This window comes from Penicillium maclennaniae, assembly GCF_028827695.1.
Source record: "Penicillium maclennaniae strain IBT 15551 chromosome Unknown utg000008l:1.0-3552695.0:1.0-3555053.0, whole genome shotgun sequence".
NCBI lineage: Eukaryota > Fungi > Ascomycota > Eurotiomycetes > Eurotiales > Aspergillaceae > Penicillium > Penicillium maclennaniae.
The window spans coordinates 1,640,496-1,655,887 of record NW_026623220.1 but is presented as its reverse complement, the minus strand read 5'-3'; the positions used below and the strand labels follow the sequence as shown (position 1 = coordinate 1,655,887).

Below are 15,392 nucleotides of genomic sequence, written 5' to 3'. Positions count from 1 at the left end.
GGCCTAGAGCCCGCTATGATCAATCTGCCCTCGTGCTCCCTGTCAAGCTTGCATTGGACTGAAATAGACGCTGGTCCTCGCGTGCGCATGCATACGCGGCCATGGGTTTGAAAATGGCTGAATTCCAACACTTTCCAGTAGCCGACCACGATTACTTTGCAAGGCCCGACCCTGTGTCTGCTCCTAGCCTCCCGAAAACCGACCCCGACTTCATTCCATATTGGGCTCGCTGTCGCGTGCAGTGCGCTCAGAACCTTTTGGACTCCTCCGACGAGCCGATCGAATACGACGAGAACGACGCGGATTACAGTGACAATTGCTTCTTCTTTCCGGAGGATTGCTCGTGGACTCCACCCAAGGACTGGTCCGTAGAAGCGCATTGCAAACAATCCAAGGAAATCCCGACCATTCAACTACAATTACCTACTCCTGCCCCACAATACGAACCCGACATCATGATTCCGGGACTCCCTGATATCAAAATGCTGGACTCAGAGGCGCTGGGTGACCTTCTAGAGGACAACCTCTCTCCGCCAGAGATCACAACCATCCTGTACATCCCCTCCTTACTTTACCCCCACTTTCCATCTAAAAACTCACTAACGTGAACCCTTACATAGCGTATTCGCAACCAACGGCGCAGTCTTCGCCTACGGCTCCACCTTGACCTCCCGCCAACTCCGCAACCTCAGCGCAACGTACGGCGCCGCCTACACATGCTACGCCAAAACCGCCTCAAGCGGCAACCTTACTGGTGTAAATCCAGCAAGCCACCCTCCTCCTACGTGACCGCTCAATCAATGTCCCTAGGCGACGTAGGCTCCATAGTCTTCGAACTCGACGACTCAGTCGCAGTAGTAACCCGTATCGCGGACAGAGTGCTGCTCGCAGCCGTGGGTCCCTCCAAAACCACAGCGAATCGCGACGAGCGTGACGACGCAAATGGGAATGGGAATGGGAATGGCGCCATGTCAGATGGGTCGGGAGACGGTCTACGCACGCCGACGAATCAGAACCCAAGCTCGGCGAATGGGCTTGATGCCCAACATGAGATTGATCGGAGTGCGGATTTGGAGAGGTTGAAGAGTTTGAATTTATCAGCCGAGCCAGCTGTTTTGCTTGCGCTGGAATCGAAGTGTGCGGCGTTGGGGAGATTCCTTGGGCAAAAATTAAGTGATTTGGAGAGCCCGGAGGACTTTTGAGATTTCATGGTAGCTTTGGCCGGTGTGGCCTGATGTGAAAACCACACGACATTGGGGGATCGATGGGTCTTGCTTTAGTGTATCATCTTATATGAGCTCATGACAAATTGTGGATTTATTTCAGCGATCGTCAAGCAGACTAGATAGTCTTACAATATTTGGTATCTCAATATGCGCTTCGTGGCGGTTGGAATAGCGGCTCAACTCCACATGAAAATTCAATAATGCAATGGAAATCGATACCTGGAACGTATGGTCGGCATCCAGATCGAGGTAAAGAGAGAAAACTTGTTCAGAATCGTAGTATATGTGGGAAATTATACACCCACGCGCCACAAGTAGATTATTTTACGAGGGCACGCTGATTATGAGCACGAACAGAAAGGAACGAGAACGAGGGATGTCAAAAAACAGGGCGTCAATGCGTCACGGAAATCCGAAAATATGCAGAGGCGGATCCGCGGAAAGAAAATAATAGATCGATTGAAACAACCAGCAGGCTCTCATCACATCACCGGAGTTCAGGGCTTCTCGCCAAAGGCAGACCCGCCAGGGGATGTGTGGAAGTGGCTGGAGGTCGTGTTGGTACGGGTGATACCGGGGGAGGGAGCAGCTTCCTTGACTGGATTCTTTACCTCGGCACTGGGAGAGGTAGCTGTGGTCGTTGCAACTGGGGCAGCGGTCTGTCTAGCCCTCTCCTCGCCATTCTCGGCATAAACTGGAGGAGGGTAGTTGGCGGAAACATTGCGCGATGGAGCGGCGGACGTCGCAGCTGCGGCAGCGTCCACGTTGGTGGACACAGTCGGGGCAGACTGGCGCGTGGCGTCCTTGATGACGGACCACCATTTTTCAGCGTCATTAGGCGTGTGAGCCTTGAAGCTAAGCTCAGTATTGGTATGGAAGGCGTTACCGACCTTGCCGCTGGAGACGTCCTTGCCCTTGACGTTGAACTTGACGCCGTCGATGGCCCCAACGATACAGTCGGGCAAGTACAAGGACAGCTCTGGGGTAGGGTCCTTCTGGAAGTCGTCGTCGCTCTTAAATTCGTGAAGATACTTGGCTGGGGTGACGACGTAGTAGCCGGTGCTGTAGCCCTTAATCATAGCGCGAGAGCGGCGCTCCAAGGAGCCCTCGATCAGGGGCCGAGTGGACTTGTGATCCATGTTAGGGAACGTAATGCTGGATAACGTGCGTGGCGGCGAGTCTGGGTTGACTAGGGTAGCGTCGTTGCGGACACAGAAGTTGACCCACTCGAAATCCGGGGAATGCGCTGAGCAGCTCCCAAGACATCGGCGTACATAGTACGCTGGCGGTCGAGCTGGCCGCCCATGAATTGGAAGAACTGGTCCAGGGCACCCTGGGCAGTCTGGAGGACATGAGCTTCAAATTGCTGGAACGACTCCTGCACGGCCAGGATGTCATTGCGGTGGTTGTTCTCTTCGGTGACCTGCTTGTTGAGGCGGTGGTTGATGCCTCGCTTGATGATATAGGGGTCGTGGTGCTGCTCAATCTTATTGTATGCAGAGGCATCATACGAGGCGGCGTTCTGGCCCAGAAGCTCGATGTGCTTCTGGGTCGTTTGGCGGGCCTTCTCCACGGCCTTGGCGCCCTTGGCAGCACCCGTCTTGAGCTCCTTGGACTTGTTCTTGATCTCCTTGTGGAGACGCTCCAGAATGGGAATCACAGTGCCCTTGAGGTTCTTCTCGGTGTCGAGATACATGTTTACCATGCCCTGGGCGAACATTAGGGACCGTATATTTCATTAGCATGCCGCCGGGGCGAGCGTACCTGGGAGTTGTTGCGCATGCTCTCGAAGAGGCTGGTGATACCACCTTCACTGGAACTGAAATGGTGGCTCTCCTTCAGAGGCTCGCTGACAGTCTATGAAAAGTGGTTAGTTAGCACGCCGATTGTCAAGACATGGGCACAATGAGGCACTCACCTTGAGGATCTTCTCATGGTCCTTGGACTGAGACTTAGCCACCTTGGCACAAGCGTTGACATAGTCCTCGAGGTTGCCGCACATGTGCTTCCAAGCACGCAGACGCTCAATGAGTAGATTCGTAGTCTGCATTGAATGAAAGAGCCCATCGTTAGCCGATTGTTCCCACCGCGGGGTTCCGTCGCAGCTCAGTGGCCCGCGGAAACAACGAATGACCCTGAACACACCTCACTACTGTCGGTCTGAGGAATAGCCTCGTCGTCGCTCATAGAGGTTCGGCGAGTGAAGCCACTGCTCACGGTGGCCGACCGATGGGGTAGCTTGACATCCACGGGGCTCGTCGGAGAGGCCATGGCGAATTATGGGGGAAAAAAAGGGGGGCCGGTGAAAGAACGTTCGAGTCGGGCTCGGACTCGTAGAGGATGAGGGAAGGCGATACGTGAAGGTCTAACCTCAATGGCTTAGAGGATCAGGTCGACTATTTGAGGGAGAGAAACGAGGGATCGCGGATCTGGGACTGTGGCACTTTCGTGGCTGTGTTCGAGAATCCGGATAGGCGGGCAAGCGCTAGACTTATGACGGACTAGTTGTGATCAAAAGCGCTTCGAGAGAAGACGATGAGTGGGTCGATGGTGGGAATCGAAGGTGGGAAGGTGGGAAGGTGGGATGAGCTCGCATTCTTCTAAGTCGATCATCCACATTGCGCCGATGAGGTCACTGCCCGCGTCTGTGGCGCATCGGTAACCCAACTGACATCCAATTCAAATTTTTGTCTCTGCACACAACCTTGAGAGCTACTGAAGCCTGAGATCATTGGAAGGACAGCCACTTCATGGAAGCCGTAGCGCTGACGCTTTAAAAGGTACAGTGATGTTACCGCTACCCCGGGTGCATGCCTCCGCCACTGTGGAGTCAACTGATGCGGATCTCTTATCTTGTAGCATCACGAATTCCGATACAATGCCTTTATGCTTAGGGTGATATCAGGCCTTGCCAGACTTGGAACATCCACTTTTGTGGGTCTTTCACTATGAATCCGTCATATTGATGAGGATATTGATGAGGATACAGGTTGAACAAAGTTAGGTTATCCATGCGTGACTCGTGCCGTGGAGGCTGGTTCTCCATTTCAGCTGTTTCATATTTCCGTAAAAGCAAATGATCATGTCTATAAAGATATCCTTGTCCTATCTATGATAAATCGAACGCCGAGAAAGGACTGGTGTATGACCGTCGTGAAATGCAGACGTGACAGGAAGCGAACTTCCTAAAGAGAATAGATGTAGAGAGGATGGTGCAGATGGGTGATAGTGGCCAGCACTGAGCCCACGAGGCTTTTGTATGTTGAAGGTGGTATTAAGTAGAGGATGCCGTGTGCGTAAAAAATTGAATCGAGGGTATTGATGCTTAAGCACCTCAAGCTCTAGCGCGCGCTTGCACTAGTCGCAACCTGGTTTCAGCGTCGTCAGCATGGGCGCGAGAGTGCAGGTGTCCCGGACGATTATGCACCTCAAAAGGAGTGGAGACTCCGCTGGTCCGGCCACTGTTGCGGCCACTGCGTAGGTAGGCTTGTTGCGGGGACTGGAGTACCGGCGTGGAGGGCAGACTGCTAGCCATCACTGCGTTGTAGTCGGGAAGGCCCGAGTCGCATGGACCCACGGCTGCACGTACTGCGGTCGAGTAGCTAGGGACTCGGCTGAGCGTCTCAACTTCGGCGTACTGAGGGTGGAAGGGCGTTGTCATGCCCGATTGGATCGGGAATGGGTCCCGTCGTCAGAAGGTCTGCGGGAGAGCTCTGGACTGGCGGGACTGTGTGTGCCTGACCCGGAGGACGGCCCAAAGTAGTCACCGAAGTGGACATTCAATCCACGCGAGTTGGCGTGGTTTTCTGGGGGAGAGTTGGGTATCTCCCCAAGTGTGGCCGGCTGGAGACGGTTTGCGCTGAGACTGTTCAAACGACTGTGGAGAGCAGCGGCAGAGATATCGGTGTTCGTAAGGGCAGCCATCGAAGGCAGGTTCTCAGCAGATATGTTACGGCTGAGCGCGCCGAATGGAGTACCGGGTCCGCCACTGCTCGGTCCCGGAGTGCGGTAACCATTCGGGGTCGACCTCGCTATATAGCTGGTCGACGGTATGCTCTCCATAGAGGGGAGGTGCCTGGTTGGTGGCAAACTCATCGGCAGTCCGACGATTCGTCTGCTGTGTTTGCTCACGGAGATTGTTGTTCTCGTCAATGGCAATGTTCGGGGAGATAAAGACCGAGACTGGAAGCGTCGCGCGGAGCTAGATAGACCAATTAGCAAGAACCCCATATCTACCCCGGCAAAATATCTCTGACTCACCTCACTGATGTGGCCGTCGGGGTTGTGGAGTTGAATGCGGAACTTCAGCTTGTGGCGGATTTTAATGCCTTTGGTGTCCACGTCCTGGAGGCAGCGAGTCAGGGTTTGCGGCATGTCGAGATAGCGCGTGAAATGGTATCCTTCGGCCGCCTCATCGATAATCTCGACGTTATCCTCATCGACCTCGTGCTCGTCGGTTAAGATCGTCCGGGTAATCTTGTAGGTGTTCCGAATGGAGTCGGGATCTTCCGGGTTAAGGGTCAAATCGTGGCTTTCGATGAGCTGTGACGTAGTCTGTCCTATGCGCAGACCCTTGAGAAGCGGGACTAGTTTGAAATCAACGCGAATGGCAGTGCCGAACATGACTGCCTTCGTGGGGGTGCTGATGGAGTACTCGATCTTATTCGGCCAAATGTTGTCCACCGACTAGATGAGAGTTAGTGTGACCTGGCACCACAATATTCCGGTGAAACGTACCATCGCATGTGCGAGCTCCAATGCGCTAGGATCAAGGGTTCGGATGATGCGCAGAGGCTTCCGAGCGACGATATCCTTGGCGTACTTCCGTCCGATCTCGGCCTTGAATCTGTACATCACCCAGGTCTCGGACAAACCCTCCACGCTCTCAGGCATGGAGCCTTCCAAAACGACGTCGAAAGGGTACTCATAATTGCCAGCCGCCAAGACCTCCGTCTTGCCCTTGGCGGGCTCACGGAATCGCCATGTCTGGTCGTAGAAGACTCGCTCGCGCCAGGACTTGCGACCACCGGCGGATGAACTAGATGGAAGGTGCCAGCTGTGGGCCTCATTAGTTTGAGATCCGGACTGCGCAGTTGCTGTAGAATGACGTACCAGACGCGCGACATGCCTGTCAACTGTAGGCGAATGTGCTTGATAGCGAGGGGCTCGGACAGGCAGAGCAAGACCGTACCCTTCAAGTGGGCGCTGGCAGCCTCATGTTCGTTGCCGCGAAATACGATGTACTCATCGTTTAGTCTGGAATGTCAGTCCCTGATCTTCAAAGCCGCACATGCACCCCACTCACCGAATGTCGAAGTACTTGGCGTTACTGGCACTTCCGCCACCACTCAAGAAGCTGAGAGCCATTGAGAATTTGCCCGCAGCTGCGATCGGGCAGCCGTAAGAAAATCCAGGAAGGACGTTGTGTAGGTGAGAGAAGGAGAGAATCGGAAAAATCGGGAAAAAGTTGACCAGCTATGAGACAGACGGTTTTTGCGTAAATTCTTGGTGATCGACCGGCGAGTGTCCAGAATCGAAATCCGGTCCGACCAGACGGCTCCACAGCGGTGGAGATGTGCCGGAAACGGCAAAGGATTTGGGTGGCGATGAGCGCCCGGAGATGATGCGAGTTGACTAAGCCTTGAGAGCCTAGATAAGGGATCGGAATGGAATATGGAAAAACAAATAGAATCGGATCCCCTGGGATATCCCAATCTTTTAATAGAAAAAGTGCGAAGGGCTGAGTGCCGAGGACAATTGATCTGGCACGATGGATTTACGTCAGCGAAAGGGTATCTCACGATCATATGAAGATGTCACACACTTTCATTACTATCTTCAATCACGTACCCAAACCCCACCGATATCTAGTACAGTACTTTGTGTTTTGTGTTTCATGATTCTGCCGTAATAGCACTATACTCATCACCCCATCTCAGTGACTCGCCCCTCCCTCGGTTGCTCGGGGGACATTCCTTTACCCATTTGCATCACGCCATACCTCGGGATCGCCCTTTTCCCGCAGTGGAATCAGATCGATCCAATTTTGGATCGTCTGCTGCATCATCATACACGAGACAGTGGTTATGTGTTCTGACTGTGGCTTTCAGAAGTGCACTCCACTTAATTCAGCCTGTATGGAACCCCTGGACCCGAAACCTGCCCCTCCATGAACTGGGCTGTCGACTAAAGCTTCCTTGTGCATACCTCTATAAGAGGGCTCAGGCCTAGGCCCGCGCTGATCGCTTCTGCTGCTACAGGATTCAGGGGCATGCCTCCATTTCCAGCCCTGCATGTGCCGTGACCTGTGCTTGCTCGGAGACACTCATGCGAGCTGTGCAACATACAGCTCTTCCGCAAGTGGCTTTCGGGGCATGGTCGCTGTCACACGCGGGAATGTGTCTGGAGAAAGCATGTGGACCTGCAACCAGGCTGGAATGCAATCTACCGATTTTCCCTGAAAGCAGTCCGACCTGATTCACCGGAAATGTCCAGAAATGATCTCCCAATCTCTGCAGAAGTCGGAGCTAAATGCACAGTCCCTGTCGCGGTTGCAGCGGGTCCAGTCTTTGCAGCAGGCGATCCGCCTATGAGTCCCACCGAGGGTCAAACTGCTCACCGGTTACACTAGTTAAGTCGTATTCCTCTCGATGACGATTTCCTAGACCTCTTAAACTATGTAGATAAGGTGTCGGGCCTCCTATGGGTCTCTTTCGAACTGTCTAGGACAGAATGGACCCGACCGCGGCGGTGGCGTGCGCACACACACTGTAGCTGAGAGGAGCAGGGAACGATATCAGGACCTAGGATTGGATGCCACCACAGAATAGGCGTTCTCGTGGAGGATATTGTCTCGGCCTGGTTGCCGACCACGGGTCCCTGTCGGGATGCCTGTGCTCTGCCTGCTCGGGCATTTCCGCTACACCGGAATCCCGACCGCGTCCCGGTTTTCTCTGCCCGACTTGCGCGTCTTCTCCTGTTGATCTGGAAAAGTTCGAATGCTTGGCGGTTTCGAATTCTGAATTATGCCTCATGCAGGCAATCCTGCTTTTGAAAGTTTTCGATCCCATCCGACCACGTGAAAAACCATCTAGTCGCCTTGGGGAATATGCCATTATGACACCTGCGATGGCGGATGATAGCTCATAGACTCGGATAAATTCGAAAAAGCCAAAAGGACCGTGAACCTGTCATTGTGCAAGAATGCTGTGGTCGGGTGTTCCAAGGTCCTCAGGGTTTTCCTCCCTTGACCCACAAGTAGATCACAGTGGTTTCATTTCTATTTTAATTTTAATTTTTTTTTATTTTTTAATTTTTAATTTTTAATTTTTCCTCTTGATTTTGCCACTTTCTTATTTCTTTATTGTATTGTACTTTTCCGCCGTTTTTTTTGTCTCTTTTGGGCCAAATCGGGCTTTCTTCTAGCCCACAGTATACGGCTACATCCAGCAACCGGTGAAAATTGGGCCTCAGAACCAGATTCTCCATCCATAAAGGATCCCATCACATCATCCGAGTCAATGAATGCAAAATGGCGGGCCACGACCGGACTGTGCTAATGGAGAGTAGCTTTGATGTATACTGATCTGTGTAGATACACAACGCAGGGTAGCCGGGTCTCTGCCCTGAACGCCTGACAAGGTCACATCTCCAATTATCTGGACCATGCTATCTCAAGAACAAAAAGCAGGGTTGGCGCAGCGGCTGAAAGCTCTAGGGGTATGTGACTCCTTATCAGTGCAGCGCCAGCGCAAAGATAGCGATGATGCGGTCAGTGAGAGTCGTTACCAATTGCTGAGCTAGGAAGGGCCACGCGGAGAGCAATGCGATCGTGCCCCACAGTGGGTGTTCACAAAGGGGGTTTGTCTTGAGACTTGACTGGCAAACATCGGCGCCTCCATCGTAGCTAGTGCTCTTTGCCCCTGACTACCGCAGAGAAACCATACTTTGCGTCTCCGAAAAGCTGCCGAGGAAGGGTGATCTTGGCGCTTTTCCGATGATCGACCTGTGACACTCGGAGCCCTATGAGGGTTCGCGATGCTAAGGCAGATGAGTCTTCTTGCGCCCGATTGATGCTGCGTTCTACCCTCGGACTTCCCGATCTTTTCTCCATGTTGTGATCTATGAAGTTGATTAGAATAAGAGATATTATTATTAATCGTCAGGGGAATATGAACATGGGTCAGTACTATACAGAAGGTTCAAATAGCGCCATCGCATGATGCAAAAAGGAAGAGAATCAATCATGTCGGTGCGATCCATTTGGGATGTTTCAGATCAGGCAGACACTTGATCATTCCTGGTGGCTGTGTCTGCCATGAGATGTACTCGGCCTGGTCCAGCCTCGGCTGCAATAAGTCGACATGATCGCTCACATATCCCCGCAAAGCCTTAGCACCAACCGCCTCTTCATCAAATCGAGCGACATTGATTGATGGAACCGCTAGAATCTTTGCACGGCCACGACGCCACATGTCCCTCGCCAGTAGCATGGAGGACGCCATCTGACACTCCCCCGGCCTGCTGCTCTGGAACCAGAACGTTTTCTCAGCAAAGGACGCTGCGTTCAATGTGACCATTCCTCCCCAGCAGGAAAACACCTGGAAAGGCCGAGCCCTATTGAAATGACGTTGTGAAACCTCATCATTCCAGAAAAGATCCTGACTATACGCCAACGATCCATCATGCGGAATCTCAAAGAACGTATCACCCGCCAGTGACCTCGACACCAAGAGATCCCCAAACTGCGTTCCGTTCTCCGTCCACACAAACGGACAAGCCATACTCGCCCCCTGGTTGACATGCTGAAAAATGAGCTCCAGAATGTCCTCCGGACAAAGCGCAATCTGATCCACAAAGACAATCAACGCCTCTGGCGAATACATCCCCGCCAAGTCGTCTATAACACCTTGCGCCCCAACAATCTTCAGCGGTTCAAGCACTTTATTCCTCGATTCTGCAATATGCTTCTCTTTTGAAATCCCTGTCGAATTGCGCGGAATAGATGTAACCTCAATCAAGTAGAATCGCGCCCCAATCGCCTCAACCCGTGGCTTAAGCTCGCCCAATATCTCAGTCGTCCCGTCATCCGACTTCTCAACGACAATCGATACAGCACAGTGTTTCGGACCCAGGAACCGCATTGCCTCGACGATGGAACTCATCATTCGTGAGATGACGCGCGCCGACTCGCCCATATTCAGCGCGAAGAAATATCGCACTTGGCCGCTTGTATCCGCTATTTCGCGCAAGTGACTGTACCTGCTTCCAGCCCGGGAGGGACAGGGAAGACGCTTGAATGTATCGTCATCTTCGAAGTCGAGAATTGAGCGAACATACTGATCTATTCCCTGGTGCGATATAGACGTCGAGTTTGTCGAGGATGAGTTTGAGATCGATTTCACTGAAGTCGGGACGGGTGAGGTCGTATTTGGTTTTGACCATTGGGGCCATTTCTTCTTATCTTCCCAGGCTGGATCCCACTTTGCAGCGGCGGGTTGTGTTGTGGCTTCCGTCGCCTCGTTCGCCAATGTATGCGTAGTCTTCGGCGCGGTATATGCCTCTTCGTGGGCGACGTGACCATCCTCGTAATCGGGAACAGGTGGCAAATTGCCCTTGAAAATAGATATACCTTCATCGCCGACCTCGTTTTCTTGTGGTCGTTGGGTATGGTACACGGTCAGCACAAGCCCCAAGGCTACAATGCTTGCCAGGACCCAGTGATACCGTTTTTGCCACATTGGGAGCAATTCGTGTCCGAACCACCTTGAATGTCACGATCGGACCAAAATGGCCCTACTTGTATTCAACTTTCTGTTCAGGTGCGGGTTACCAGAATTGAACAGTTTAGGGGGCTGACGTGGGTGAAAGAGTTGTGCTGCTCTGCTCGCGTGCCGGAGCCATCTCGGCGGCTTTAATCCACAATGTACAGGGCGCTCAGGTCCACCGGCTAAAATTTCCAAAAGCTACCCGCATCGGGAACATGAGAACGTGGAATCGTCATACTATCTCTTTTAATGGGACGTGGCTGGATTGACCACGGGTGTAATGGTATGGTCGCCGAAAACGGAATTCTGGGGTTGGTGGAACGAGAGGGATTAGATGAGCTTAGAGTACCGTGCATTGCCCAGACAAAGTCTTGGACTACCCACATGGTTGTAATATTGATTAAATCGACCAAGAGGTTTACCAAGCTTGTGTGAGATGTTCTAGAATGTCTTCTGGTCTTGGCAGTCTCACAGCCTAGACCTGCAGTGTCGCTCGGAGATTGCCGAAGCTACAGAGTTGAAAAGTGGAGTACGAGTGCTTGAATTGACCATGAACGATGAAACTGTTCAGAGCATATGCGTACTATTATTGAGGAAGTCGCTAAAGCGCCCAGGAACTGGATGGGCGGGAAATTATGTTCACTAGTTGTGGCAAGTTGAATAACACAGAAAACCCCCCGATAATGCGATATAAGCCCAAGTCAATTCGCCCGCTGCAATGGAACATCCCCATTAAAAAGTAATTTGCACATTGCGTCAAGCATCAGACCGGATAAATGGTAACAGAGGCTGGTGAATAGACCTTCCCGAACAGGCGCCGCTTGTGCCGAAATCGCAACCATGTATCAATGGGATGCCAGGTCTCAGAGCAATAGTTTATGAAGAAATCATGAGCAGCAGTCGGGTGCAGAGGAGGAAATGGCAAAGAATGGAATATCGAGATGCACCTTGAACCAGCAAGAGCATCTTCATCGGCAGGAGCGTAGGCAGGAACTCGGAACGAGGCAGCCATCAGGCGGGCCATATAATGAGAAATATCACCGTTCAGAAGATCCATCCCAGGATGATATACAGCAAGATCCCGGCGCCGATGCAAATACCCGCCACTTTGAGCACAGCGACGGTATCACCTTGCTTGGCCATCCTTGTGAGTCGAGATGCGCTACCCTTCAGATTCGTGCCGAAAGAGGAAAAGACATCATTCTGTAGGGGGCAATGCTGTCAGCCGCATGTTCAAGCGGGTAATTACGACATTTTTCTCGAGCACTATCTCCGCAAAGGTGATGCCATGATGGACGTACCGTATGGTCGAGCGTATCTTGATCCCGCGCGTTGTCGTGGATGTTGATCGTCACGTCTCGAAGGGCGGAAACTTTGGATGAAAGAGAGTTGAGGAGTGCATTATTCTGCCTAGCTTGCGGAGTCAGCGACAGATGTTCCGTGGCATGTTGGTCGGGTGAGGCGAATGGACGAGGTTTCAGGAGCTGTCTGGGGCGGCCGAGTGAGCTCCAGAGGGGACCGGGACCTACTGCTCGCGTTCATAGGCGTCGCTCATTTTAAAAAAAGGGCGGCTTTCTCGACAGAGAGAATTCTGGGGGCGTGTAAAAGGGGTTGAGCGTTCAGAAAGCGAGGGCCTGCGAAAGGGCGGCGGAGGCTTAGACAAGGACCGCGGAGCCGATCACTGACAGGTCATGTGATTGGCATTCCATGCTGCTGATGATTTCGAGATTTCTAGATTCGTCATTCTTCATTGATAATATTTTGAGGTTCTCTACGTGTGATCATGATGTAACGGTTGGTTCCACCATGGTGTCGTGAATTATATACAGTAGTCGCGCATAGTCCGCCATCCAATGTGTCCCCACTTCATCCAAAAGACTGGCAAACTCCAGAATGATGCGCTGCGCATGTCGAGACCCTCGCTCATAAACGATCCCATCGATGATGATTGGCCCACCGTCACGAATGAATTTGATTCCGGGATCTTCTTGCTCCACTGACTTGGCTAATGGCCTTGAGATAGGATCGTAAAATCCCGTATTGCCAATCGCTTGCCAGTCAAGCTCCGTGCTAGCGAGATCAAAATGACTGCTATCGGAACGACCTGGTCTTGGATGATCAGGGCCCAGCAAAATGTACATCCCAAGAACAAGTGCCGACATGAACAAAGTTCGAACCGACTGAAAGGCTGTTCCATCGGCAGGTTTTCGGTGCAACAAAGTCCTGAATGTTTGGGCTGCATGAAGACATGCCCGCCGCGCGGCAGTCGTATCCACCCAGGTAGAGAGGTCAATGCGAGCCTGTGACATTTGTTCTGGTCCTTCTCGACCGGCAGCGCGCGCGAGGATATTGGTATCGACTGTCAAAAGGATGCACACGCTGTGCCAAATGACAATGCAATTAGGGTTCGACCTGCGGAGAGTTTCATCATAAAATTTGATTAAACTGGTAAGTAGAGGGACCGCGATACTTGCTCGTTGGTCGATCTGAAAAATTCTCCAAGGTACATGTCGATGCTGACTTGCTGGAACTATATCGGAGTTGGAGACAAGCCGACACATATCTGCATTGACACGAAGCAGAACAGAACATAGGAGGCCATACATGGAAAAAGTATGCATAGGGCCGTCTAAGTCCGGTAGACTGAAGGTGTGTGGTAAGAGCTCGAGGATGTTATCGTTGTTTAAAGTGTTGGTCAAGAGCTGTGACCACGCATGACAGTCTGGGGCTTCATATAGGTTGTTCGACGGCGGAAGATTGATGGTCAGAGTGTGAGCCTGTATGATAGGACTCATTGAGAAAAGCTCAGATAGCCAGGCGTCGTGTAGAAGGAGACCTATGATCAGACTAGTACAAGTGGTTAATCGGCCGCGATGGATAGATTTGAATGAGAGTCTGCACCATTTGGTTGATTCAACTCGGCTCCACGCGCGCCACCGAGCATTTTCTGACATGTTTTGTGGGGAAAGAGCATTTTGAGGTTCCTCAAGCTTTAAGCTGAAAAAGCCGTGTTGTTGTGCGGCCTGAAGGAAAACCATTGACATCTACCCTTCTGATCATCGAGTACCTGAGGATCCGCTTACTGTGAGTGTATGCATATAGAGACCTTTCGATTCTTCCAGGCAAAGATTCCCCTGTGAAAAAGAAAATTAGTTGAGTAGAATAATCATGAGAAGATCCTTACCCCCGTTGAGATGAACAAAAAGAGCGTGTGGTGGGCCAGCACCAGATCGCCAAGGATTTCGACGGGTTTCTGTGAGTATAAAGATGGAAATACTACTTTACTATAGACTTGTCTGATGATTGCCTGTTCAAAACCTGTCAGTAGATGAGCTTCGGTCAATTTAGGGACCTTTCATACGGGGTAAGAATTTTGCACAAAAGCTGCAGCTTCTTCCGTTTTCAGAAACGAAACTCCAATCATACATATGACAAAAAGTAAGAGTGCAGATGTGTTATCGGGGCTAAACGTGGCAAGGTGAAGAATGGGGTAGGCTGGTTGGTACTTGTGAGTGTAAAGATAGAAACCCTGGTCAAAAACTTCCGTTGTGTCAATACAGCCATATCGACGTCCACAAACAGACCCATTTTCGAAGACTTGATTGCATTCACAGACAAAAGTGTCTTTCTTTAATTCTCCGAGTCGTCGTTTGCAGTCATTGGTAAGAGTGACTTCTGGACTAGAATCGTCGGTAAGTGTCTGGTTGCTTGCGTCTAGCCCTAGAACGGAATGAAAGGTGTCATAGATGTTTCCAGATGAGCCAAATGCGATCTCATGCCAGAAATCAGGTCTATTCTTTCTCAGTGTTCCTCCCGGCCAGAGACTCCGCGCCCCCATAGCACGTTGGTTCGCAACATCTACGTGTGATATTGATCCATTGCTGAAGATCGAATGCAATTGCGGACTTTGAAAGCCTGCTCGGTCGTTAGGACGTATAATAAGTTGGTTAACCAACGAGTTCAGAGGGTTTAAAGACTCGTAGGAGGAGTTGAACAGCAAGTTCAAGAACTCGTTGCTCGGATCATCTCCAGTCAAGTCGTGTGGGGAGTCACAGCCCTGGACTTCTTTAGTTGCAGACAACTGGTGGCTCTCACTCAGTAGACGTGGAGTTATACCGAAAGGATCTTGCTCTCTTGCTGGTGGTGTCAAAACTTCATCACGCCCGTCCATGCCAGTGCCATGTGCTTCACCGAGGGACAATTCCTTGAATGGGTCGGTCGAGGGAAATGAAAATTCCTGTGAATTTATCAAACGCCGAATTTTGAAGGTAAAGTTTCTAAGAGTTTGCCTACATCACGGCTGGGACCATCATCGGAAGGATGATTCCGGCGATGGCGAAGGAGAACATCTCTGTCCACTTAACGATGTATTCGTATCGCAAATTTGCTGACTCACCTT

The 15,392-nt window shown here is 51.6% G+C and overlaps 6 protein-coding genes across 6 annotated transcripts; 1 reads left to right on the top strand and 5 right to left on the bottom strand.

Moving 5' to 3' along the window:
• Positions 1–101: 101 nt before the first annotated feature.
• Positions 102–1,202, top strand: N7477_009603 (uncharacterized protein; the record flags this gene model as incomplete). The annotated part of the gene is made up of 3 exons (XM_056971264.1): positions 102–553; positions 621–754; positions 811–1,202. The coding sequence occupies 3 exons, from the start codon at positions 102–104 to the stop codon at positions 1,200–1,202; spliced, it is 978 nt and encodes a 325-aa protein (XP_056818243.1).
• Positions 1,203–1,723: 521 nt separating this feature from the next.
• On the bottom strand, positions 1,724–3,497 carry N7477_009602 (PH domain protein; the record flags this gene model as incomplete). Its single annotated transcript, XM_056971263.1, has 5 exons — positions 1,724–2,415; positions 2,454–2,934; positions 2,991–3,083; positions 3,145–3,270; positions 3,372–3,497. 5 exons carry the CDS (start codon positions 3,495–3,497, stop codon positions 1,724–1,726), a joined length of 1,518 nt encoding a protein of 505 aa, XP_056818242.1.
• Positions 3,498–4,883: 1,386 nt separating this feature from the next.
• On the bottom strand, positions 4,884–6,593 carry N7477_009601 (arrestin family protein; the record flags this gene model as incomplete). Its single annotated transcript, XM_056971262.1, has 6 exons — positions 4,884–5,103; positions 5,204–5,427; positions 5,487–5,912; positions 5,964–6,282; positions 6,339–6,482; positions 6,532–6,593. 6 exons carry the CDS (start codon positions 6,591–6,593, stop codon positions 4,884–4,886), a joined length of 1,395 nt encoding a protein of 464 aa, XP_056818241.1.
• A 2,876-nt stretch (positions 6,594–9,469) lies between these two features.
• N7477_009600 (uncharacterized protein) lies at positions 9,470–10,966 on the bottom strand (the record flags this gene model as incomplete). The annotated part of the gene is made up of 1 exon (XM_056971261.1): positions 9,470–10,966. One exon carries the CDS (start codon positions 10,964–10,966, stop codon positions 9,470–9,472), a length of 1,497 nt encoding a protein of 498 aa, XP_056818240.1.
• Positions 10,967–12,037: 1,071 nt separating this feature from the next.
• On the bottom strand, positions 12,038–12,548 carry N7477_009599 (SNARE domain- containing protein; the record flags this gene model as incomplete). The annotated part of the gene is made up of 3 exons (XM_056971260.1): positions 12,038–12,196; positions 12,295–12,403; positions 12,523–12,548. The coding sequence occupies 3 exons, from the start codon at positions 12,546–12,548 to the stop codon at positions 12,038–12,040; spliced, it is 294 nt and encodes a 97-aa protein (XP_056818239.1).
• A 226-nt stretch (positions 12,549–12,774) lies between these two features.
• On the bottom strand, positions 12,775–13,947 carry N7477_009598 (uncharacterized protein; the record flags this gene model as incomplete). Its single annotated transcript, XM_056971259.1, has 1 exon — positions 12,775–13,947. The coding sequence occupies one exon, from the start codon at positions 13,945–13,947 to the stop codon at positions 12,775–12,777; it is 1,173 nt and encodes a 390-aa protein (XP_056818238.1).
• Positions 13,948–15,392: the final 1,445 nt, after the last annotated feature.